General features: G+C 40.8%; 1 protein-coding gene across 3 annotated transcripts; it reads right to left on the bottom strand.

Annotated features, from left to right (window-relative positions):
• Nucleotides 1-607: 607 nt before the first annotated feature.
• her9 (hairy-related 9) lies at nt 608-2,464 on the bottom strand. Of its 3 annotated transcripts, XM_030768727.1 has the most exons (5): nt 2,130-2,464; nt 1,838-1,933; nt 1,636-1,723; nt 1,109-1,525; nt 608-1,054 (listed from the first exon to the last, which is right to left on the bottom strand). In XM_030768727.1, exons 1-5 carry the CDS (start codon nt 2,235-2,237, stop codon nt 942-944), a joined length of 822 nt encoding a protein of 273 aa, XP_030624587.1. In that variant the 5' UTR covers nt 2,238-2,464; the 3' UTR covers nt 608-941. The 3 variants fall into 3 exon arrangements, with proteins under 3 accessions (XP_030624587.1, XP_030624585.1, XP_030624586.1); XM_030768725.1 differs by having other exon boundaries at nt 608-1,525; XM_030768726.1 differs by having other exon boundaries at nt 608-1,522.
• Nucleotides 2,465-27,282: the final 24,818 nt, after the last annotated feature.

Here is a 27,282-nt window from a genome sequence, read left to right as displayed (position 1 = left end):
AGCAATTGAAACACAAAGGAAAGCGAGGATCCCTCCTTATTCTCTTTTCACTGAGGCAATCTGTTAGTGACATTAACCCCAAAGCGTATTTCCCAGGCCAATGAATAGGGTTTAAGACTTCTTAAAGATCCCGCTGCATACAGGATGAGTCCCTTTTCAAACTTTTAATTACCTTTTTGGAAAAGAAAAAAAATACCCCCATCCTAGTCTTTGTCACATCAACCTATTATAATTTAGTGTAGGAGAAACCATTCCCGCCAACATGACAAATAAACGTGTTGCATACAAGCTACGCAAGGATAAGAAATCCTTAGCCGCATAATCATGTAGACACGGAGCCGATAATTCAAAAGCGTCGCTAAATACAGTATAAGATTGTTAAAGGCCTACTCTAAAGACTAGAAAAGTTAAATAGGCCTATAATAGCACGTGGGTTTTGTTTAGAACTAAAACCGTTTCTGTCTGAACGTCAGCATATCCCCATTTAAAATTGAAAAGGAATTTTAACTTGTATATGCCTAACTTCTTTCAGCTGACTTCGTGCATGTTAATTAGATAAAAGTTTCAGAAACTGAGAAGTAAACAATGTTGAAATTTCAGTATTGTGATTTATTTCATTGATATATATCAACATTAAATTTAAAACACAACAAACGGTAAAAGAGAAAAAGACACACACAGCTTTGGCATGTAACAATCATTAACACATTTGTACAAAACTAAATTCTTTCATAAAAAAGTACTTCATAAACATTTAAGTATGCTTCTATTGAATGAACAGCATATTCATCACCAGCATCCAAATTTTGGACTCAGTAAATAAATACTTCAACACGAGCCGTGTCCAACAGAAGTTAATTATTGTCCCTTAAAACGGAACATGTACTATTTCTTCATCGTGAAAAACTACTTCTAGAGTTCGTTATGGGCTTGCCGAGTATCTACCAAGGGCGCCACACTGGTTCGCTGCTCTCCGCACCAGTGTTGACACCAACAGGGCTGACGGCCCGTGAAACGCCGGCGAAAGAGGTCATTCCCTGAACGGGAGATGCCACTGTTGGAGCTGAACTGGCATGGACGGGACTGGCGTTAACAGTGACAGGCACACCAGCATTGGCGTAGAGGGGAATGACTGGGGTAGTTGCAGAGGCAAACGCCGGGTTTGGGATGAGAAAGGCAAATTGTCCATCAGTGGCTGGTACCAGCTGGAATCCTCCGAAGACCTTCGGTGACACTGCCTCAGAAGGGCTGAGTTTGGAACTCATTGATGCACTGTTGATTGGCAAGGTAGAGGGAAGCTGGACGTGAAGCGGCTGCGCCAGATGAGCCTGTTGAGTCGGGGCCGGTTGTGGATAGTTCATGGCAATGATCTGTCCTAAACAGCCTGACAGGTGGTTGAGAAGTCGCGACCTGACCTCAGCGTTCACTCCCTCACATGTGGACAAGAATCGGGTCACTTCGTTCATGCATTCGTTGAATCCTGCGCGATACTTGCTCAGGACAGTTGTGTCAGCAGACAACGCTGCTAGGAAGTAAGAAGACTTAATTAGGAACTGGCTTTAAGCACACTCAAAGTACGTGATGACTTTCAGAGTTTCGTTACAAATGAATATCCAACGTTTTCTTCGAACTTACCGGTCATCTGCACACGCTGCAAGTTTCGCAGGTGCTTCACTGTCATTTCAAGAATATCTGCCTTCTCCAATTTAGAATGTCTGGAGCTCTGTGAACGAACACCAGAAGAATGTAAGGATGGAGATCTCTTATCTACAAGAAAAACTTTTTCCCTGATAAATTCATTCGTGTAAATTCAAAGTTTGAAAACAGGCAAACTTACGTCTTTTTTAAGTGCATCAAGAATAAGAGTCTTCAGTTGTCCAAGACTTTCGTTAATTCTGGCTCTTCGGCGTTTCTCCATTATCGGCTTCGAGGACTGCAAAGACAGAGGTGATGTTGATATTTTGTACGCAAACCACATTAAGTGATAACCTTTTTTTCCCCCTTCCAAACATTATATATTTAACAGGACAAAGCCCCCGTGAATGCGTTCTAAATGTTTGAAGTGAAGGTAAACCACAGAGCCAAAAAAGCAGCAATATCCCCAACGGCCTTTTTTTTTTTTTTTTTACCTTTCTATGCTCGCTGGCATTCTTTGGTTTGTCAGGAGTATGTGATCCGCTTGCAGGGGCTCCAGCAATTGGGGATGCTGTTTGTTTCTCCATAGTATCAGCTGGCATGATCAACTGACTTACGGTGCTTTGACCGATAAAGTTTTTTAAAAATGGATATATTCCGTCGGAAACGTTCAAAAGTACCGTAGAAGTATCTTAAAGTTGAAGTTGTCACCAGGCTGAGAAGCGTAACGGGTGTCAGATGGCCACTGGGGAGTAAGCAAGTCCCACTGATCAGCTATATCATTTATAGTCGGCAGGCTGTCATATGAGTACACGAGCGTGTGTGCGGTTTAAAGCTGCGGAGGGCAAATCGAATCACCCACTGCCACACGCCAGCGGTATTTATAGATAGATCGCATGCTCCCAGTTCGTGTGAAACCCTCTCTGCATTCTTTCCCACACTCGCCTCAGCCAATAGGCGTGCGGACTCACCCATTGGGCGCGGGGCAGACCGCTGATTGGACAACACCCCCGCGGGCTGTCAGTCACGCGCTGCTCAATCAGCCCTGGAGGGACAAACAACAAAGCGACGAGTGCAGTCGGTCTGGCTGTGAAGTGATAAGGGGAATTGAGGGAATGCGGTGGTTGTTTGCTTCCAACGTTTCATTTACCTCTTAAGAATGTATTTTTAAAAAATACATTTCCTCTATCAAATTTTCCTTTTTTTCACAGAAGAAACAAAATCCCAGAATAAGAAAACTAATGTATATCACTTAAATAAATACAGCTCCAAAGCATTAGTGGGTAAACGTGGTACATGTGAACTACTAATCGAATGCATGGACACAACTTAACTTTTCGGAAAATCTTTTGGCAATGTTATTTGTTTTGAACCATTGCATTGATTTCTCGTTATATTCTGATTTATTATGGTGTTGTTTATGACATATTACTTTACACTTGAGATTTGCAAAATACATAGCGTCAATTCATTTGGCGTGAACTCAGAGGATCCAGTTGCGCTTCAAAGGAGAAAACAGCTGTAGAGGCACGCGAGGCGGTTCGAGGAGGCAAGTAGGAAACCAATGAAAGCAGGCCACTTTATGCAAATTGAGTTCAGTTTGGTCTTATTGGCTGGGTGAACATCAATGCGTCAATCACTCTAGCAGCTCGGGAGCCCGCGAATGGGCGGGGAAGAAAGTGCCGCTACATCTGTCCGCGTGCCAGTACGTCTCTGCGCCAGCTTCATGCACTTCTCCTTCCACCTAGCACGTGCCGCGTTCGTTGATTGCAATGCGTGAAACCGTGCTGTTTTCACATAAAGTTTTGTTTGTGTTGGATACATTTTGTTGTCTCTCCTTTATAAAACTTAACTGTTTTGTTAAATGCAAGTTAATACATGACGGCACTGATTCATTTAATATACACCTCACGTACTCTTTTAAAAAATACATCATAAACATGTTTCTGGCCATAACTTAATCTGGAACTAAATTCATCAAGTTTGAAGGAAGATGCAGATTCAAATTTAAAAATATCATGTTAACACCAAAATTTCTGCACAATACACTCAACCACAACTACTAAAGTCAGAACTAAAACTACTAAAATGAAGAGTACCTAAATAAAATGTTTTTATAAAATGTTTTGGTTTGTTTTGTTGTTGTATTGTTTTGTTTCGTTTTGCTTTGTTTTTGTACGGTCTTGTACGCAGGAGGAAGGGCATTAATTTGTGGTTCATGTGCGCCATCTATCGGCGCTTGTAACTGCAAGGGGCTTGCTATTCTGATTCTGTGTGCGCTTCAACGAAGAAATAGTTACCTATGCTTGCCACTAGGCGACGCACAGCGTTGACGTATGAAATTGGTTGCTACTTCATCGTCCCATTATTGACTGAGTTCATGGTGTATTACTTTAAACACTAAATTTAATCCAGAAATGATTAACAATTTCAAAATATATATGACCTAGCTCAATGAAATAACAGGCGGTCCATCAAGCCAACAAAATAATGAAAACAGCTAATTACAGATCATGTCCTGTTTTAGCATTCTTCGTCCAGAAAAGTTCAGAAAATATTTCTATCCAAACACGTTATCATTGTTAGCCCCCCCGCCCAGCCCTTACAGAGAACGCGCGAGAGAGAGAGAGAGAGACAGAGAGAGAGAGAGAGAGTCTCCAAGTGCACCGTATGATAAAAAAGCATGGCAATAGTGGAAGCATTCATTTTTATCTGACTAGTAATTGTTTCGTCATTTCAATATTTTCAAAAAGATACAGACAAAAATGTTCATTGTCAAAAAAAAAAAAGAAAAAAGATGAAGCTGTGTGTACCACAATGCCAAACACTTCACAGAAATTGTCCCTTGAGATTTAGAAAATATACCAATCAATTAAATTAACAGTCAGCAAATGAATGACAAGCTTGATATTTACTTTTACATGTCAATGAATGCAGCAATTTTCAGCATCTTGAAATATGTAAATAATTAACAGTCCTGTAGCTGGGCATCTGACTCTGTAATCTAGGGTTTATAATGTGGTTACTGAAAACCCTAAGGCAATGAAAGCTTATAAAGTGTAACTCCAGCCCTGTCTTTTTTGCAGTGTGCTGGCTATTGTTCACAGGCTCTTGTCCTGAGCAGCTCAGTCTTGCTTGGGCATGCTAGAAACTTGTTTGCCCAGGATTCTGAGGTCTCAGGGGCCAGCTGTGAATACGGTTGCTCACGTTTGCCCTGTTTACTTGGGGATTGAAGGAAATGATGCAGTTCTAAATCCCAGGTCTTGCACAAAGTTCACCAATGCTCCCTCCTGAATCATTCTGAATATTTCTGAAAAAAAAAAAAAACAGAAAAAAGCATTACTTCAGTAACCTGGAGACAAATAAACAAACCACCCAGCACCTCATATGAATTGCTTGCCAAAAAAGAAAGAAAGAAAGAAAGAAAGAAGATCTTTGCATCTCAATGGGGTGAAGGAACCAGTTAGTAAGGAAAATGATTTATGGTCTGTAATTGAGGCCAGTTTGTTTATATTTGTGTCATATGTGGTAGTCTGTATACATGAGTATGCTTTTTGAGTGATGTGATTCTTTCCAGGATTTGAAGTGTCTGTAAAATTATCATTATTATTGTTATTAGTATCACAACCACCCCCACCACCACCATCATCATCATCATCATCATGCTATCAGAATCCCATTAGAGTACCAATGAATTGCCAGAACTTCTGAAGTATCATGACCTGCAATATTTTTATTCTCAGAATGCATTGTTGGGATTTTCTTGCTTTCTTTTCAACATATACAAATACAGGCACACTTTGTATTTATTTATCAGACATAAGCTAATTCTTGTATTTGTATCTCGTATAGATTTGTAATGAAAGATTAAAGGTCTATTCCACCAGTGTATTACAAGGGACTCTTAATTCTTTAGACTAAAGTATAGAGTCTCCTGTTGGAGCACATTCGCCTTGTTCTCATTAATAAATATATTCTTTATTGATGTCTTGTGACATACTCAACATCAACTCTGGTCCCATTGTATCACAATAATATTGTATGACAACCAAATGCATGCTTTATGGTTACGTTTAATCCACTCATTATTCATATTTCAGCCATGTCTTCAGGAAGTATCATTTTTGTAAGCCCTTCAATCTTTTGCTTTCCTGTTTTCCCTTGTGAAGTGCCATGGCCAAATGTTGAGTTAGACCCATTCATGATCTACACCCCTTTTCATACCTAGTCTTGTGTCCTAATCCATGTCAAAAACTTTTTTCATGTTTCAAACCATACTGGGGTCCAAGTGTAAAGTGGTAGTGGGGGAAATGTAAAGCTGTGAAAAAAAGGTAAACAAGGTGCATCTTTACAGGAGCAGAGGGACATCTTTGTTCAGTAAAAGCCATTTTTCCAAGGACACTGCACTGTGTGTACCAACGCAACACGGGTTTGTTTATTAATGGATGCTACCTGGTCATGTCTGATTGCTTCTCTTCAGTGCTGGTGGGTTTATTTGTCACTGGATAATGAGACTAAGCCCTCCTCTAAATCTGTGTGTTGAATTCAGACAACGCAGTTGGTTGTGCGTGCATTAACTGGTGTCGCCAAGCCAATCTGCTTACACGCTCTAAGAACACACCGCTCTTAATTGTGTTTATAATGTCAAATCCTGACGTGAACAGCCAACAAAATATCTGATTACTCTGCTTATTCTTACAACAAAAAAAGAGAAAAGGCAACCCATTAGATCTAAATCACCAATTCCCATTTTGATTTATAAATAAATAAATAAATAAAACCTTCACTGCAGATACATGAGATCAACACAAGACAATTGTGCTCTCAAAAACAGTAGTGTTACCAGAGGGATGTACTTGAAAACACTGCACACTTGAGTAACAACATTGCTTAGATGAATAAGAAACTGTATAAAGCTGCACACATGAAATAAGATGGACACTGAAACAACGGGTGAAGCCGCTGGGACACACTCTCTCAAACAAAGACCGCTGTTTGAGATGAACATCAGTGAAGAGTACGTCCCCAGACTAGCTAACTCAGCATCTTAGGAACAACGTGTCTCACCTTTTTCACTCTAGTGCCTTTTACCAGTAAGAAAAGGACCTCAGCAATAGGGAAAGGTAAAAACTCTATAGAACCCAAAGATAAAATCACTTCTCTAGTTTGAGGCAATTTTTTGAAGTGACAACCCTTTCTGTATTTCTTTAACTGTCATGAATTGGATAAAAATTTATATTGTAATATTATATTGTCTTAGTACTTATTTATTTACTTTATCTACTGTACTGGGACATACTTTTATGGAATCCTGAGGAGTAAGAAAAGAAAAAGGAATATTTTCTAAAACATACCGAGGGATTTCTTAAAACCAAACATTGCGGTATTAAACTATTTATGCTTTGGCTTTATAATATTTTATTTACTTCAGCAAGCTTTTGATCTTTGATTTATTACCAGCACTGTAGGGTGTTTCATAACAGAGGTGGGAGCTGGTTTGGTAATTACTTAAAATATGGAGATATTTCTCCTGGTGTGTTTGGGGGGTACACTCAATCCTCAAAACTTCAAAGCTAAATGTTAGTGCTGGCAGTGTGGGAGAGAAAGGAGAATTTCATGGACTTTTCAGTACATTCTTTCATAATCTTATTACTGGTGTATTGTTCTTATACTTGCAAAAAAACCTTGGATCAATTGCATTTGTTTCGCCATTCAAATGGTTTGTTATCATTTTGCCATCTGCAGACCAGCATGTCCATTACAATGTGTTGTATTCAGAGAACCTCCATGGCCCTCTCTGAGAGAGAGAGAGTCCTTTTTTGCTGCCTTCTCTGCCCAATTCATGGCTTTCTTCTCTTTTTTAAGTGGGCTGTTGATGAGGTTAGCCTAATCAGATTAAGTCAACTCACATTGGTCGCTGCAGTTTGTTTTCCCTCTAAAGGCCTCCTGACATCCAAATACTTTTTCTTTATCTTTTTTTTTTTGCACTTTTCATCATGGCTTCCCCTCTGAAAAAAAATCCTTTGAAAGCAGCCCCCAATAGACTCCTTTATAAACCCCAAACCCAGAATGATATAGGTTATTTGGAATGGGTCACTTCACTGCAATACCGGTGAGGGATGCTTTAAGACTGTGCAACGGCGCATTAGAACATTCTCACTAGTGTCTGTGTAAAAGGGTGAACGCGACAGATTACGGAACACACAATACGCTAAATTGAATTCGGAAAATTGCTGGAACCTTTAATTTGATTCCTAGACGAATGTTTGCAAGAGCTTGTACAAGCTACAACATTAATGCAATCTTCTCTCATTTTAAAACAATGAGATAAAATCAGAGTTTTCATGGTTGCTTGTACGTTTATTCTTAAGTAACTAAAAACAGGTTTCATTTGAGTTAATCCAAATTATATGTCCATTAGACAGAGATGTTAATAGTTATTAAGCATAGAATTGACATGGTCTCTTAATTTCAAACTGTCAATGACACTAAACATACAATGTTAATGTAAATGTTTTAATTTCAGTTTGAACTGCTTGTAGACTAATTAAACGTAAAAATTAAAGATTATTATCGGCATATGACGCAAAATTCGGAGAAATACATTTTGGTTTAAAATGAATCATCATGTCATGGCCATTTCTTTTGTAAAATGATGAATAGATGGAAAAAAAAGAATTATATTTATGTTTTTAAAAACCTAAAAAAAAAAAAATTGATAAAAAGGAAAAAGTCATACATTACACAAGTCAGAGAGGTAATGAAAAAAGGAAGTGGCGTGGTACACAAAAACATTTTACTTACACAGGCTGCTATTTGGATGCTATTTCATGCACTAAATGCAAATTTTATTTTAAATGTATACAAGTGGTGCAGCTGAATTGAATCACTTAACCAAAAACATAAAATGTATCATTACACTAAAAAGAAAAAAAAAGCCACTTTGAATCCACGGCATAGAAAACCTTTTTTCTATGCCGTGGATTCAAACGATCCAGATCCAGAGATTGCAGAGGGAGAATCTGGTGCTTTTGATGTCACGGGCATATACCTACAACCCATCATTTTAGAACATCAGAGAACTAACTGCCATTTACTCGTCATTAAAGCAATTAAACTAGACAAAAAATCTTATTTGCTAAGGGGGAGTATGTAATTATGTTCTGTCTTGATGCAACTCACACCCCTTCACTCCTTATTGTTTCACATTGCTGTGGTCATTCAAGTACAGTATTGACGATAGAGAGATGTCCAATTAAGGACAGATATAAGACCTATATGTTTTCTGATGTTCTCATCTCTGATGCTCTGTCATTTGATTCCCTCTGTTAATTACAGGCTTTCAGAAACAATGAAGACAATGAGTACAGAAGAGCTCTTTTCATATGGTTTAAGAGGCCTCCCTGCCGACAAGACTGCTGGCGGGCTGAATGAGAGGCTGCCGACACTGCAAGTTAATGGATCTTGGGGTCTGTCAGCTTAATTACTTTACTGGGAATCAGCAGTGTTTCAGGCTCCATGCTTCTAACTAAGGCTCACTAGTACATTTCTTTCATATCACTGCTTCACACCAAAATTCACACTGACAGATATGGCCTTCCCTACTGCTGGGGAACAACTCTGTGCTGTACAGACCCCCTCCAAACCTTTAAGAAATTCCAGGAATACAAAATGGAGGCCTGGTATGAAATTGCTAAAACAATACATCAAAGAACACAGACAAAGGGACATGTGAAATGTAATTATTTCAAAGGCAGGTGCCCATAGCCAGAGACTGTGCGCTTTTCCATACATGGATGGAGCTCCACTCTGTCAATGTCTGAGGTAGTTTACAGAATACAGTAAAAGTGCATGATATAGAAATGATAATAAAAACAATGGGCAGGTTGTATTTCTGCAAAATTGTTTTTGGCACCTCAGATATTTAGAAAAGCAAATGCATAGTTTTCTTTCTTTCTTTTTTTTATTTTTTAATTTCATCCCTTCACTCCTCCACCTTAAATGTACAAAATTCACTGACTATAGACATGCACCCAAATATCCATGTATGAAAAAATAAATATCTAATCCAGCAATACTTGTCTGCTGGCAAAATATTTCAATGCTGTGGGAAGTGTCGTGAGAAGGGAAAATGATATAATTTTTTTCATCTGCACATCTGGTGTTCAGCATCAATAACAATTACATTTTTAGAGAACAAATATATCTGTCACAGAGAACAGTAATTATGGAAATTAGGGTGGTCTTGTTCCCATACTGAGTAACTATATAGTAAATAGCATTTTTAGGATAACATTTTCCAATATGATGATCAAATCGATGAACAAATGCTAACCTCCGTCTGGACTGAAAATGCTCCATGATCCATGCTATAGTTTTAAATGGTATTAAGCTATGCTTGTTAATTGTGTTAAATCCAACAAAACCACTTGCAACACTTTTAACGAATGATGAGGATTGTGTCGAATCCATTTAGCCAAATCAAACAGATGAACAAGCAAAACAGGATTTTTTCACACGCTGGAGCTATTGCAGGAGGAAACGTCAAAGGACAAAAACAGAGCAGGAGAAAAAGAGCATTTGTCACTGTTTAACGTGCTGAATAATATCATCAATTCAAATGGTTTAAAGAATTCTCCTTTGTGAACTTAACAAACCAAATTATTCAAATTTAGAGACTGCTTTCCCATAATGTGTTAAGATACACAAATGCCTTTTAGAGTGTTGCAAGCTATGGACACAGATGAAGTGGAAAATGCTCAAAACCAATATTGTGCAAAGGAGTCAGTTTAAGATTTTCTTCGTTGATAGCCGTACCAAAGGTGCTATTGATCGTTTTGTTCCATTCGATTGGCTGAAGTAACGGTCCGCGTTTTGGTCCTTCAGCCAAAAAATGACTTTCTTTGACAAGATGCAGAATCAATGCAAATTAACCCTTTATGCATTTCCCTGTGAATAATCAAACGTCTTTCTACTTTTGTTTGGGCTTACTCGCCAAAACAAAATCAGAGAGTTAGGGAATGTGAGCATTTATTGGCTGACTAGAAAAGAGAGCTGACCCTTACCTCCCATGACAAAGAGGCCTTTATGGCAGCAATGAATTGTATGGGCCTAGTTTATTCCTCTGACCGACCAACTCTGCGGGACACCCACCACGTGCAATTGGTGCCTCAGCCAAACCGAGACTATTTAGCCCTGTGAAAAGCAAGCAAAATAAACCACGAAACCCATGGCCATGACCCATTCTGAGCAAGTGCTGGCTGGAACAAGGTGACAGACAAGGTACTTTTGGCTGCTGATTTGGTTGGAGACAAGGCATTGTTAAGGGCATTGATGAAACACCAGAGAGAAGACAAATTCCCATAAGAGTTATAGGAAGAACTTAAGGCGTATAAGACATATAGGCGTATAAGGTAAATCATGCAGACCTACATGAAAAGCAGCTTCCCTGATCTTGTTTCTCAAATAACAAAAAAACTGTATTTTACATTAAGGTACCAAATAGGTATAAATAATCTAAAACTAAAGCCAATTTTACATTCTTTTTAAGCCATCAACATTAACACTCCTCTGATGACCATCTGATATAAAAGGAGTTCAATCAGAAATAAGACTGCTAGCTCTGTCAGGTCAATGCCTCCCGTGAACACAGAGGTTTACAAATCCTACAGTATTTGAATTCAAAGTATCGTTCCAACACAGTACCGGTCTTCCTATACTGTCCCCTGAGGAAGTGGCCATTCTAACCTGCTTTGGCCTACCCCTTCATCTTATTTTGGGCAAAACACTGAATAGGAGACGGTTTGTGTTTAGGAAAACATCATGTAACAATTGGATCAAGAGCTGTCTGAGTCCAGAGGAACGAGGAGATAGTCTGGTAGAGACAGACAAACATGTCCATTAGTCACCTCTCTGGCTCTGAAGAGCTTCATAGCAGAGTACGCCAGAGCACTGTTTACACTGGAAATACTACAGGGATTCAAAGCCAGAGGGTAAGGGTGACAATCGAAAACTTTAAAGAGAGCCCAAGGGACAACTATTGTCACAGAAAAGAAGGGACACAGAATAAGCATCTGATCAGTTCATGGTCTGGATCTCACTACAGTGCCTCAAAAAGAATGCTCTCTTTCTTACTGATTTCATCTGCACCTCTTTTTGCTGACACATCATAGTGCATTGTCAGCCCTCTCCACCACCACCCCCACATTCCACCACACTTCACTGCATTTGCCCTGCATCTGGGTTAGGAGCTTTTGTGTGATCTTTACCAACTGCTTCCCAAATCTTCACTTAGTCCCCTAATACCAGTTCTTTTGGGTCTTTCTCTGCTCCCTCTCTTGCCCCCTGCTTTCAGCTGACCCCGCGTCCCCGGCCTCTGGCCCCTCCTGCCAGAGATGCCACAGTCGAACTGGGTCTTTGGTTCATTAGTGTTCCCACCTGGAGGCTTGCAGGCAGGCTGCAGGGAGCAGACCCTTGATCTGCGGGCTATGAGTAGCGCTGTGACACAGGGTCCAACTGGAGACGGCCTGCTTGGGTAGACAGAGCCGTGGGATAAAGACTGGCCCCCTCCACCCTTCATCCTAACCCTGCTCAATCACTATAATTGTCCCGGTGGCACACAGGGGGACACCTTTTACTCACACCACCCCCGCCTCCTGTCGAGTTGAGAAGGTGGCTTTAAAAGATAAACTCATTACCTAGGCAGACAAATTTTAGCTTTTTGTGTTGAAGAAATTTTATGATTGTTCTTACTGATGCTGTGGAAAAGACAGTATGATACGCGATATAAATGCACTAAAAATTCTTGAAGACGCTTCACTGCAACCGTGACACACAACTTCCATGTTCAACTTGTACATGTGCACGTCTGCTGTGCCTGAAATCTTTTCTGTATCTCATTGATCCATCAGCCTTTGTCTGAGACGGGCTGTAGTGCTGCCTAGTCTGGGTAAGACACAATAAGATTCCATAGGCACCAGCACTAGGGTGTGGAGCTCCAGGAGTAATGGTGATAGTCAAACTGTCTGGGGTGTTTATACTGCTCTTTACAAAAAACAAACTGGCAACAGATCTTTAAATGAGCTCTTTCAAACAGTAGCAGAATGATTTGGCAACATATTTGACATGCTTAGCTTCACACTTAGAAATAAAACTGAAACTATGTTGTTACACTTAAAGTGTACTAATTAGTCAGCATTCATTTATACAAACACATGTCCTTGTGCCCTGAATAAATGTGCTACAGTAATGAAATCCATATATGTATGCAACAACACGATACAGTCCAGGAGGCCAGTAGAAATTTCTTTCATCCAGAGTCCCACAATCCCCAAAAAACATATCTTTTAACTACAGCAAATACACTTTGAGGAATAGATCCTTACATCAACAATGTGCTTACCCTTCACTTCAATGCATGATGACAGATTTGAGCTGAAAGCAACAGCAGGGAAGAAACAATGGTCCATTCAACACTAGCTGTCAGGCTCACTGCTCTGTTTGATGACTAAGCATGGCCTCAGGTGAGGCTCCCTGTAGGACAGCTCTGGGCCATGCACTCTCTCAGTCTTACCCCACAAACTACACAGTCCACTGACTAGGCTACAGTTGTGAACTCCACACCATTCTTCAGCCCAAAGCAACTGGTCCCTTGGGCAAAGACTACATAAGAATTCTTTAATGAGAAAGTATGAGTCAGGCAGCCATAAAAAACATGTGAGTCTTAGTCTTCTCTATTTCCTGGCAAGATTTCATATGAGTAGTGTTGATGCATCACCATTGTCTCATCGGGCTTACTCTGATGAGAAGAGATGGAAGCCTGCTGATTTAGCCCAGCTCATCCAAGACTGCCCTTCAAAGAGAATTCACCTCCAGGCAACCTGCCTTTGCTCAACAGGTGATCCAACGCTGCATCAAAAGCTCACCGGCATCTCTCTTTCTCATACACACACACACACACACACACACAAACAGACAGAGAACATTTGCATGGACAGACACACAAGAAACCCATAATTTGTGTTAACCAGAAACATATTCCTGCTGCTAGCTAAGAAATTTATTTTGCACAAGATGCAAATTTTCCACTGTTACTTTTATGAACATTGCCTATACATCACATGCTGTCTACAAAGGCAGACAGTACATGGCTGAGAAAAGCCCTCTTTGCAAATGACTCATTACAACACCAGTAAATCCCCCTCACTGTTTGAAACAGGCTAAAGATGCCTTCAGGGTGTTTAGGACTTCATGCTCCCTTTGCCAGATTAAGGCTAATAATCTTTAAATAACGAGACTTTAAATTTACCCCCACTCTCGATCATCAAAATTAAAGTGAAGTGAGAAAGAAACAATAAAATAAACAACCAGAACGATCACATCTCTGTCCACCGCAATGCCGAGTATAGAAGGGTTTGGAAACACATGCATACATACAAACATTTTTGAATTTGTGAGCTTCACTCTCCTGAGTGAGAGTCTTATTGGCAAAGCTTGGTTCAGTAAGGCTCTAATAGGAGTTCATGTGCTGGAGTGTGCAATAGAACAACAGTGCCAGGCACAGCAGGCTCTGAGCTTCTGGCGGCTCCACTTCTAATTACGCTGAATGAAATGTCTGACAAAGCCTAAATCATCCTTGGGTAATCATTTCCTTAGTGACACAAGACCAGAAGAATGTATGTCTCTCGCCCTCTGTTTTTATGGTTTTCAAGAACATTCTATCTGTGCTTACAATATTTCCTCTTTGTTTACTAGGATATCTCTGAACATAATCCTGGCTATCAGAACATATTATATACACAGTAAATCATTACTGCCTGCCCCACTATTAGTTTCCAGCCCACCATAGTTTAAATCTTGGATACATTACAAACGCGGATAATTAGCATATATTTCATGGTATCTGTGGACAGGTCCCATGTTATCATACATTTTTGTGATGTTCTTTTAAATCTTTAGTTTATTAATGTCTAAATCTGCATTAGTGTTGAAAAAAAGAGAGCATAACCGTCAGCATGGGCACATTTAATTAAAAGGACGAGACAGATATGCTACTATGGTTAGTCCCTCATCCAGATGCCCCACATATTAAAATAAAGGGCAGGAGACCCTGGGTTACCTTCCTGGGAAAGTGTGCGAGTCAATAATGTGCAACTGGCACCCCACTGAAACAGTGATTTAGGAGATTCCTGTGCTAGACTGTTCATCAGGACTACCGTCTAGTCTGCAGGCCTGCAACTGCTCACTGTAACGTGCACACACACACACACACACACAGACACACACACACACACACACACACACACAAGCCTCCAACATACCTTCCACTGTGTTCATCTTAGGTCAGAGCTGAACCAGTTGTGGCAGGAAGCTGCCCCTAAGATGAAGGATATTACCCGGTGAGGGGGTCTTTGAGGCTCTCCAGCTAAAAGCCAAACTGATTTTAACACACATCACTTTAGGCGCCTCACTCAACTGGTGGTGGCTTAAAAGATCTTACAACATTTGAACTGGTCTAAACAAATTTGTAAGTCACTAGTTTAGCCTAAAACTCCTACATGGTTGTCATACAAGATGTTGTCATACAAGACTCATAATTACTGCTCCAGAATACCCTTTGCATAAAGTCATTTTGCAAAAGAGAAAAATATACATCAGAGAACAGAGAAATGAAAGATGAAAATCTGTGCAGATGGCTCGAAGTTCTTAAAAATGCAACCGTGTGTGGGTGTGAAGTAGTGATAGGGTAGTGGTTTTGGTATGAAGAGGTTCTGTGAGAAAGAGCTGACATTGCTGTGACCCTGTTGGGCACCAAGACACTGCGAACAGCATTCACACCAGCCAAACAACAAACAGAGTCCGTGAGAACCTGATCCTCATTACAGGAAACAAATTCTTTACTTGAGAACTGAGCCCAAAATGACAAGCAGTTGTCAAATGAAATGCCAATAGTGTATTCCTTTTGTTTTCCTTCTCCATTTACACCAATCTACAATATTTGCTGGTACACGACAACAGCAAAATAAAAATATTTGCTGCTTCATGCTATCATAAGTCTATTTTGCACTTATTCTCACTGCTGACTGTAAGGCCAGTTTACACTAAACACGAATGACTAATGCTGTTAGAATCACTATATGACAAATGTGTTAGGGTAGATGTTTTTCTTTACAGTTAGCAAGTATAAAACCAAAAGAACTCATGCAAAAAAAAAAAAAAAACCCAAAACCTGACAAATAGTGTTATTGGCTTGGCACCAACTAAACACTTGACCATGTCCAAAATGATCGATGAAGAACTTCTCAAAACACACCTTGTCTCCTAAACTGAAATTTGAAAATTCCTTTATTGAGTTTAAGTCATCAAAACACAAAGGACAGTCTTTGTACCACTGCAAGGGAAAAACTAATATCTTCACACGGCAGGAAAGACAATGGCATTCCATCCAGGAGTCCTCCTATGACTTCTCACTAGGAGGAATAAGCAAAACAATTGCCGCTGAGTCCTCCAATCCTCTGTGCGTTATGCAGCACAGACGACTGAAAATGTCAGGAATGCTAGACTCCAACTCCATAGGAGATCATGTTCTACTTATTGGTTATCAGTGGACAGATCCACAGGGACAATGTCTGAGATGTGTTCCCACACAATAGGAAACAAGACATTTATGACTCTAAAACCATGGAGAAATACAACGGGCTTCATTCTCAGGGCACAGAGCAGCCCATGTCACCACTGTCACCCCAGGACAAGGCCAGTAAGTCGGACACCTCCACATTCTTGTAGTGAGAGTTTAAAGAGACACCCCAAACAGCGTGTCCTATTTGGGAAGATTTAAGTGGTATGTTATTACCTTTCCCATGCATTGTCTTGTGTAAATGTCTGTAATCATTACCATCCCAACTCAGAAGAACGCCTGAGTCAGCAAAATTCCTCCATGTCATTGGCTTTAATGCTGGCATGAAAAATTAAATGTGACTGACCGAGCATGAAAAGAAAAACATCGAACATAACACATTTTAACAAGTAACACTTCAGCGTTTGCATCACAGAAACCAGTGACAAAATAACAAAAAGTAAATATCTGACAAAGAACAAGCATGTTTTCCTAGTTGACCAAAAGGAACCGACGACGATTTCAGGCTACATAGTACTCATGAGTGCTGCAGAACCTAAAGCAAGCTAATTTCGTCTCGGTTACAAAATTATTAATAATGTTAAAATCATCAGTAAACTCGCAGTTTACCTTCTCAACAAAACTGATTGTCAGTCCAATGCAATTTTGTCACAAATTAGCTGACAAACCTCCAGAAAATGCAGTATCATACGTTCTGCGAATTAGGTTTATGTACATTTGTACACATACATTTATATCTACAATGATGTCTGTACAGATTTAAGCCAGTACTAGCAAGTTTAAGAGCCAATTAAATGACAATTAATGTAAAACCAGCTTTCTTAATAGTCCACTTCAGTCTAAAAAAGAAGACATATGAGACGGAAACAAATGACATGTAGTGATATTAGCGGAATTTCGTGTTTAAAAACGATTTTTTATTTTCCGTAAGAGCACTCAATTTCCGTCTTATATGACAAGAAGCTTACTATTACATTGTGAGTGTCCGCGGCTTTATAAAAGTTTAATGACTACGACAACCGAATATCTATTTAAAATATTTAAGTAATATTTTTGAGCACAAAGTATTTTGGTGCAACTTGAGATGGTTATACAAGCAACAATTTAGGTGCCTATCCGTTCCAACCTGCTTGTTCTGTTCCGACAGACCACAAGGATGAAACAATAAAGAAAGCACAGTCCACCGAACTTCACCAAAACACTACAATGGAATCATTTGGGCAAGATCGCCACCTCCTGGTTGGATATGTTGACTTACAATATGGGAAGGTTATGACTCAAAGATTTTTCTTTTTTTTTCTTAGCCTTTGCAAAGACGTATTTGAATGAAGGCTACAGTTGCCAGACCATTATTGCTGCGAAGGAACGAGCATTAAATGATACCACCATCTTCACAAGGTGCAGTTCAACTACACTCAGAATAACTGAAAGTGTGATAATGATAAATGTGGGCCCATCCTCATTAAAAAATGTTGTGTGTAGCTACAGGAATTTAAGCAATGAGTGACTATAGAGCAAAATTGTTCCAAACATTGCACTTCCTGATAGGCTATTTATTTTGTAACTGGAAGATCCTTTCCAATTAAAGTGGTCTGTAATGTTTGTTTTCTTAAAAGATCTCTTTTTGATACACGTTTTTCATTCATTCCCCCAATTAGGACTGTGCCAGCACTTTTTCATTAGCTGGATCTATCGCTCCTCTTATGTTAGCTTTTGTGTTACTCAGCCACTACTGCTGCTATTTGAACCTCACATTATAACATGCCTCCCAATTAGAACCATCTTCCACTTCTCTTTGGAGTTTATTTTAAAAGGAGGGGGCAAAAACAGACCCAGTTAACAAGTGTGGTTCATTCTCCAGCTTGCTGGAAGTTTACCCACATCTGCCCTGCACCCTAACCCCTGGAACAGAGAAGGTCACCGTTAGGGTTAAGGGTCACCACTTGTCCCATTGTTGCTTAAGGCCAACATGAACCTCAGTTCAGCATCGGCATCCCCAAAGGATGAGGGTGGTTCAGGTTCAGGAATGAAAAATGAACAAGAGCTGTTCTTTGACATGGTTTGCTGCACATGTGGTTGAAAGGATTGTTCAGGATTTCCAATTAGCAGGAAAACGAATGGTTGCATGTCTTTGTCTGTCCTTTATGCATTATCAATGACGGAACACAAAACAGAAACAAGCAATCGGCTGAGAATTTGCAGGTGTGCAAAGATGTGTGTGAAATGCAATGAAAGGCACCGTAAGGCTAGCTGATGTGTTCAGCAGGGCTGGGTCCTCGTGAGAACAGATCCGGTCGGGAACATCACAACAGGCCCGACAAAACAAGGAGCAGGTCAGGCCAAGATCTGTAGAGGGGCATACTGATGTCCTCAGTGATTATCCTAAAACAGCTATCTCCCCCTCTCTCTTTCTCTCACTATCCTTCTCTCTCTTTCTCTCTGTCTCTCATCAGAGAAGGCCTGTCTTCTCTAATTAACCTGATTCCCAGAATCTACTGCCCTGTGACCACCCTAGCTGCTGAAAAATGGGCAGCATAGGTGACAGAGATTGGCCAAAAGAACTTTAAAGAATGTATTCTTCTAATGGGTCTGAAAGGAGAAACTGGGGAAATCAGCATAATGGTCATGCACCCCTCCCACACATTCACTCTCACACACACTTTCTTCTCCCCCACCCTCCCCATTCTCCTCCTCCTCCTTCTTTCCTCATCCAAATCTTGATTAACCTCCTCTCACACTCCCCCTTTCCCTCCCACACATATTCACACAGGCACAATGTGCCTTGGAGGCCCTGACAGATGGGGAGAGGGTGTACAGGGGGCTTCTCCGCATAAATGGCAGCGTGGTTTTAGTGTGGTGTTGTCAGGAGTCTGAATTGATCCCTGCCACTATAGAGGTTTCTCTCTGCCAGTGCGTCACAATGGCAGCAAGTGTGGGGAACTGGGAGCAAGCTTGTGCAGGCATGGGACCCTCAGTCATGAATGATGGGCCAGCAAATGGCCTTCTTTTCATTGGCTTTCATTACAGATCATACCTTGTACTCTCTCATGCAACCCCTCCAAAAGGCAATGTGTTGTTTGGTTAGCTTGTTTTCACAGGTCTGGGATTTTCAGATGCTATTCTGTGTGGATTATGGTACAAGTTCTTGTGCTCCAGTGAGGAAGTTTGTGTTCTTATGGTATAGACCTAGCATTTCCAGGAAATAAACTCAGGAAAACCTATTCAATGTGTTTCTGATAAGAGCCAGAAAAATCTGTTGGGACAAAACAATATTATTACAGTTATTAGGTCAACTTCATGTCTTTGGAAGATATCAGGAGCATGTTAACTGACTGATTACACTTACTTCTCTAGTCTAACCCTTGGCCAACAATTATTCTCACAATTTTTTTAATAAAGTTAATTTTAACAAATTGTGTCATGGATCTAGGATATGCTTCGCTGATTAAGAATATCATCACCCATTAGCAGCATACTGCACACTTCTTGTTTATATCCTTGTCTTGGTTGCCTTGTAAATCAAACATTACTTAAGCGGTGAGATCACCCATCCCTGCTCCCGAACGAAGCCCATCAGAACGCCCATGTTGACCCCTGACGTGACCTGTGACAGCAGAGACAGGGCTGGGGACAATCCTCCCATTGGCAGACAACAGTACCATCACACTCCTGCCTTACTCCATCAGTGTCACCCAGCCCTGCCTGGTTAATTTTTCACCAGCCCATGCCTCGCCCACTGTTTTCTGCCCTTCTTTCCAGGCAGAGGCAGCAGAGAAAAAGAAGGCTTGGTTAATCACAGAGAAAATGGGAAAGGAATCGATTAGCAAACAAACACAACAGAGAGACAATACCAAAGGCCAGAGGCTAACTGCTTTCCATGTGCCTTCAGCAAAATAACCATTCATCACAGCTTATTAGTATGAATTGTAACAGAGCACAGTGGGAATTGCATACAGACATCTGGATTGAGTAGAATATTTATTTCTTCAGTTTTAAGTTTGGTAGGGATAACCCATCAACTGCAAAAGCCCAGTTTCAATGACAAACATCCTTAGGTTTCACCGTTTTAATTAACATATTTCCAAACTGCATGGGAGATGTTTGTGCCAGTGAAACTGCATATTTTTTCTCTCTGTTAATGCTAGTGGATGTGTTTTGGCATAATTTTCCACAAATTTTCAAGGAATATCTCACTCTTCTCAGGTTCCTCAAACTCATTTCACTTCATATAAAACAGACACTTGGACAGAGCAGTATGTCTCAGTGAATGCCAGACTGAAAGGGACTACATTATTTTACTGGTGCTGGAGTTATTTGTGAGGAGCCCTCTCGCAGCATACTTTGAAACAGAAAATGGAGTATAGGCAGCAATATACTCTGGTAAACAGCATTCTCTCCGTTCAGACTGTCGTTCAGTGGCTGTCAGTATACAAGTGAGGGATTTAAGGATCAAGGGCTGGGTGTAAATGCACACATACATAACTACATGTCAAGTCGTTGCATTCTTCAGTTTTCTTTTGTACCATTCAGTCTGCATAGCAATGACAAGTACATTACCATGTGTTAGAATACGAGAGTTGGATGCTCTGCGGGGGGAGGGTGACTACAGTGTGTATTGTTGCAAGGCCAGGTCCGCAGAGAAAGAACACACAGTGGAGAAAACAGGGAGCTGACAAGAGTCTTGAATGAGAATCAATTAATTTTCATTTAGCGCAACAATCAGAGGGCTAGAATTAGCATGTGTGAGGCTCATTTGATAGTGGCAGGAGGCCCTGTGAGGAGAAGTGAGGCCCACATTAAGGTAATGACAGGGTCAGGCCTGCCCAGCCTCTCCTCCCATTAACACCCTAATGTCCTCAGCTGGAATCATTAAACCCTCCATGACGCTGATTACAAGAACACTAACTATAGGACAGTGTAGGAAATCATTGGTGGTGAAAATAATTGAGTTTACATCTATTATTCTATGTATGGAGACTGGAAGAGTTTTGTTGATTGTACTCCTAGTAGCAGCTGGCTGTTGCATGTTAGCACTCCACAGAAATAAAAAATTTCAAGGTGATGTCACGTAAATATATCCAAAGAAAGAAAAGACATCTCTTTTACTGAACTTTCTCTCAGTTCAGCCTCTATCGTATTATAATAAAAGTTTAGTGTGTTCAAGGCCATTTCCATTAACAGTGCACAATCTTCAAAAATAAGAGGGAATTTGTGATATGGTAAATCAAGCTGGAGTTTCTCTGGATGTTTTTAGAAACGTCTGTAAAGTGGGCCCTTGGGTATGTTTCTATGTGTACAGATGGATCCTTAGTGAATTTGTTCCCTTATACATGTGTTCATGTTAAACACAGTTCAGCCAGTTCTTTAGTCTGGCTTGTCTCTTTTCATCAGTATCTATCTTCTTTGGCGATAGTTTCTCTCATTTGACCAGTTCTTCCAGAACTTTCCATAAAAACAGTGAAACTGGCTGCTGTGTCGCTGCAGAATTGCCCTGAAACACAAATGTCTTGTCAAATTGATGGAGAGGGTTGGTTAAATCAAAAACAGAGAGACGATAGAGAGAAGATAGTTCTCACAAAGTTCTGGCACCATTTGTGTGTTGTGTTATAAGTGGAGCCTGAGGAAACAATTTGGCAAACAAGCTTGGCTTATCTGCTGTGTGAAATTACACTTTGCTTGCATCCTATATATTTCCATTCATTTTTAGGAAACACTTGAAAAGTGGCTATGTAAACATTGTATGGATTAATACAACATCGCAGTCAAGAGAGAGATGATCAGAAGATCTATCGGTGTAAGTATGTATGTATGTATGTATTTATGTATCTTTCTTTCTTTTTTTCTTTCTTTCTTTCTTTCTTTCTCTCTTTCTTTCTTTCTTTCTTTCTTTCTTTCTTTCTTTCTTCCTTTGTTCCTGTCTTTTTTGATGAACTTTCAGACACTGAATGTCTGTGACCTATTTTCAGTCATGGCTATTTTTCTTTGGTTGAAGCATTAGTAGTCAATTTGTTAGAAGGTGCTTGTATAACTATTATTGTCATTATTTACTCAGGGCCTTACTTCTTAACTGTTCTCCATAATGTAGACAAATCAAAACGCATTTGAACACATTTATACTATATAAAATAGATATTTGAAAGTGAAAATAAACTATTGTATCCTTCTGGCCTTTCATCTCTCTCTCTTTTCCTATCCTTGTAAAAGAAACAGCCCCGAAAAAGTCAAATTAAAACAGGATTAGACAGAAGGAGCTGAGAGGGCTGTGTTGGGGGGGAAAGTTTAGGCTGGGACGCTGTTATGGGTGCACTTATCCACGTGCAAGAGGGGGCTCCAGACAGTTGAAATGGGGCGGAAAGTATTGGGGAAGAAAAGGGTTGAAAAAAACGTGTGGTAACGATTGCAGACAGGGTCACATCTGTGACACTAAAGACACAGATCCAGGAATGGAGTAAAAATGTGCAGACATCCCGTATTGGGCAAAGCTGTCACACAGCTGTTTTACATACCTGTCTATTAAAGGAGAATGTATGTCATTTCACACGGAGCAATGGACAGCTTTATAGGCCCAACAAGGGGCCTTAAAGGGAATGGGACAGACTGACTAACAGCAGTAAATCACCGAATCCATGACATTTGTTTGTCTAGACAAGGATTTCAAAATAAAGAGGACCGTAGAACACATACCGTACAGATTAATCTGCTTTTTAGGAAGATCGTACACTCACATACTGTGCGTGTCTGAATGTTTACAGACAGGCAACACACACGCAACACACACGCAACACAACAGAGCACAGCACATCCCAACCTAACACAACACAACACAACACAACACAACACAACACAACACAACACAACACAACACAAACAAATGCATTCATGCCCAAACAGTACAGGCATACAACAACATTGTTTTGAAAATGATCATGATTTCCAAAGCTTGGAGAAGCTGAGAGCTCCATGAGTGGTAATGAGTCTTTTAGATTTAGATACAGACAGATATAGGCCTGACCTTCAGCATCCTCCACAACTTCAGAGACACATTACTGAGACAAAAGCAGACATTGTAGGAAAGAGAAGAAGAAATCAGATGGCTTAATTGTTCTCTGACAGACTGACCATCACTCAAGAGAACACTTAGAAATCTACAAAAAAAAAAAAAAAAAAACCCCGGCAAAAAAGGGATGTGACAAAAGAATAATGAGTTAAAAGAGGGGCACTAAAACACCTACTGAGTGAAAGTGAGTGAGAAGGAAGGAGGGAGAGGGTCTCTTTTCAGGGGTCTGCACAGGCTAAAAGACAGGCAGCACTTTACAATACTGTACAATGCTGTTCTGCATCATTAAGTGGTGTGGAGGGCAGGGCCTGGGACAAAGCCCCCTCTGTCCCAGGGGATAGTGACAGCAGCCCCGGAGGGTCTCTCCTTTCAGCCCATATGCTTTTGCCTACCTCACAGGCCGCTCCTGCAGAAGGGCCGCATGCTCGGCATCTGGACACACATGAGGCCACCACACAGTGGTCACCACAGTAACTGAGAGGTCTGCCTTCTGTGGTCTCCCTGGCAACCTCTGAGGGATAGTCTGGTGATCAGAGAGTACTGAAGTTTGGCCATTCATAGCCTGTATACTGAGTGACTAAATATAGCCACATATTTATGAGTTTATAAATCGTGGTATTTTCTTTCTTTCTTTCTTTGTTTTTTTTTAAAACTCTTCAAAAAATAGAGGGTAAACAAGCAGTGGGTGTGCTGTATGTGGTGCAGAAATGAATGCCATTTTAAAATCATGAAATCAAACAATGATCACATCCTAATTTTCCTGATTACATGGCTCACAACACTTTGCTGTGTCACAAAATTATTAACAGCAAATAGAACTATTTCAGCTGTCATCATGATTGTCATATCATGATCATAAGGTTCTAAAACTTATCATTTTAAAGTACCCTCCTGAGTCATGGATGTCATGAATGTGCCCTATTTGTAGTCTATGTGAGAACATATTCCTTACATGTTTCGCTCAACCACACATTTTAAAAACTATGTTTCTATTTAGTGTGGACAAATGCAATTTATAGAAAGCTGTACTGTCAAGATTTCCCTTCTGTTATAACTTCAAGGCGCACACTTCCAGCTTGCTTCTATGTGTGTCCTGTCACTGTTGGACATTGTGAATCTGTGACAATGATTGACTGTCAGGCTGTTGCCAACAAAGGGGAACTGCCCACACTCCTGTCCATCTTTAACACACACACACACACACACACACACACACACACACACACACACACACGCACACACACACGCATGCACACGCATACACACACACATACACACACACATGCAAGCACAAAAAAAAAGAAAAACCCCACACACAAAAGAAAAGAGGAGAAAGAAAGAGTTAGGGGAGTCTTAGGAAGAAGGAGAAGAAGAATCGCCTCTTAACAAGTGTTTACCCTCATTCTTTTACTTAGCTGTGGAGCTGTAACCAACCATGGCAAAAGGCAGCTCCTGATCCAGGAAGAAAGCTCCAAACCCTCCGGGTCAGGGGTCACTAACTCTGCCATTGTTCCTGACAGGGCAAGCACACTCCAGCTTTTCTACAGCTTTCAAAGGCCTTGGCTGGGGGAGGAAAGATAGGTCTGGAACAACTGGGTCAGGACCAGGGGCTTTGTGACAGCATAGGAAGAAAGAACCAGTCAGAAAAGGTTAAATGAAGAGCGAAAGGGCCCTTCTGTCCAATTATGGGGGGACAAATGCTCCTTCTGACCCTATAGGGTCAGAGTTCAGCGCAGCCATTGGCAGTGGCACACTCTGCTTCTTTGTGGCTTAGATGAAATGAACCTCCACAGTGTTTATTTAAGTCACTCACAGCCCTATAGTAAGGGTATAAATATTTGGATCTTGAATGCTGACACTCACAGCCTTATAGTAAAGGGTATAAATATTTGGAACCTGAATGCTGACAATTAGTGTAATTATTTTATTGATAGCAATCCTACTGGAACAAGACCCTCCCCTGATATTTCAACTGATATTTCAACTGTGAGTACAAAACACAAATGACGCACTCTAAAGCATATACATTTTTAATTTGTTGTTTGAAAGGGAAAAAAAAGGAAATTGCAAAATCTTGATTTACAGTCACCAGTGTTTCCAATCCGGAGCAAATCTTATTTGGTGAGTGCATAGGCCCCATTCACAAATCAGACACAGAGGTCTGGCCTCTCCATATCAGACAGAGTCCAATATAAGGGGCACAAAGGCTACTCAAAGATCCTTTGATGTGTCCAGAAGCAAATGGAAAATGCAAGTCCAGCCAATAAAAAGCAGAAAACTCTTGATGAAATTAGACGCCCCCCCCCCACCCCACCCCACCACCACACACACTCTCCACTTGTACCGGCCTCTCTGCCTGAGCCTTTGAGGTCAGGCTCCTCTCAGGCCTGTAACTAACGGCGGGTCGACCTGCACTTGTGTGTTAATACCTGCGGAACACAAAGGCCTGGTGGAGTGGCACAGTGAGTGTCCCAGGAATGGTCTGCCTGGATTAGGCCACCGGAGGTATTTCCTCCCTGCCCAGGAGCCCAGGGATTAACTCACCAAATTAATCATCTACTTGTTAGGTTAACAAGCAAGGTGCAATCGTGTTACTGTGTTCAACTTGACTTTTCCTCAGCTATTTCCTTGCTTTTTAAACACTGCTGTCCATTGTTAAGCTGCAGTGGGCTCCCCATGTCTGAGTACTGTCGGTTTCTGGTGATTATGCTTGTCGCAGTGGTGATGGAGCAGCTGCTGAAAGTGCATTAAGGTTTTAGATTGATTTATTCAGTTTCTGGATCAAGGCAAAGGGTTTAGAGGATGATGAAGTGGAAAGCTACATTCCTAAGACTTGCCTAATATTACAGCTTGCCTATTGACTAGGACTGAAACAGTGCATTCCTTCAGTTCATTAAGATTAGAAAGAGACATGTGAAGGAGTTGAGACCTCCTCCGTTCAATATCTGTTCAAATCCCAGCAGTGATCTCTCCTGCACATTCACCTCTGAGTTTAGATTCTCCATATAGTCTAATGGACACCGTGATTTCAGATGGTACAACTCTAGTTTTTTAGGCTAAATTCCAAAGTATTATTATACTGTTTATGATTTTTATCTCTCAATAATGGGGGATGTTTGAAAAGTTGAATATAGTTGAATAATAAAAAAATCTTTAATTAAATTTAAGGAAAGAGAGGACCTATATTATTGCCTCGCCTGATCCCGAAAAACCACAATTTGTTTCTGACATGTAAATTAGATCAGGGGCAAAGTTACACATTAATAACCTTGAAAGCGGATGCTGTGATTTATACCATGAAGGAGTCACAGCTCCTCTCTGAGAAATCCATTTTCCATGCGTCTGCTCTGGGACACGCGAGACTGAGCCCGAGAGCGAGCCAGGCGTGTAGGGGCGTAGAGGCGAGGAACAGACGAATAGATGGAGAGAGAAAAAGCGTAGAGGATTTTCTTCTCCCTGGGATTCCTCTCTACAGGAACTCTCCATCCCTCATGAGCTGACCTAAGCCTGTTGGACACACATCGGGGCGCTGTGAGACTGCCCAGTCCAGCTGAGACAGATCAGGCTCAGGGACTCTTACAGGCCTGTAGAGCAGGAGAGATGAACTTTAATCAGGGATCAGGAGCTGGACCTGCAGCTGGACAGCTCCAGAAACCTGATTACGCTCCAACCCCAGGTCACACTCTCACAGCTGGACATGCCACGCAGCTCTCCCCCATGAAGCGATTAGCACAGTGAGACATCCTGTTCGTTGCATTACAACCTCACTGCAACTTATGGAGAGCATTATTAATTAGAGTGAAGAGCAAGTATGAATGAACGTTATGTGCCCTCTGTCGTCCCGTCTCTGCTTTGCACTGCATTCCTCTACTTCTGCCTTTCTTTACCATCTTATCTGTTTATCAAATTATCCCTTCCACATATTTGGTCCTCCACTCATAATTAATCAGGAATT

Source organism: Chanos chanos, chromosome 3 (assembly GCF_902362185.1).
Source record: "Chanos chanos chromosome 3, fChaCha1.1, whole genome shotgun sequence".
Lineage (NCBI taxonomy): Eukaryota > Metazoa > Chordata > Actinopteri > Gonorynchiformes > Chanidae > Chanos > Chanos chanos.
Note: the sequence above shows the minus strand (reverse complement) of the source record. Positions and strands in the feature narration are given on the sequence as shown.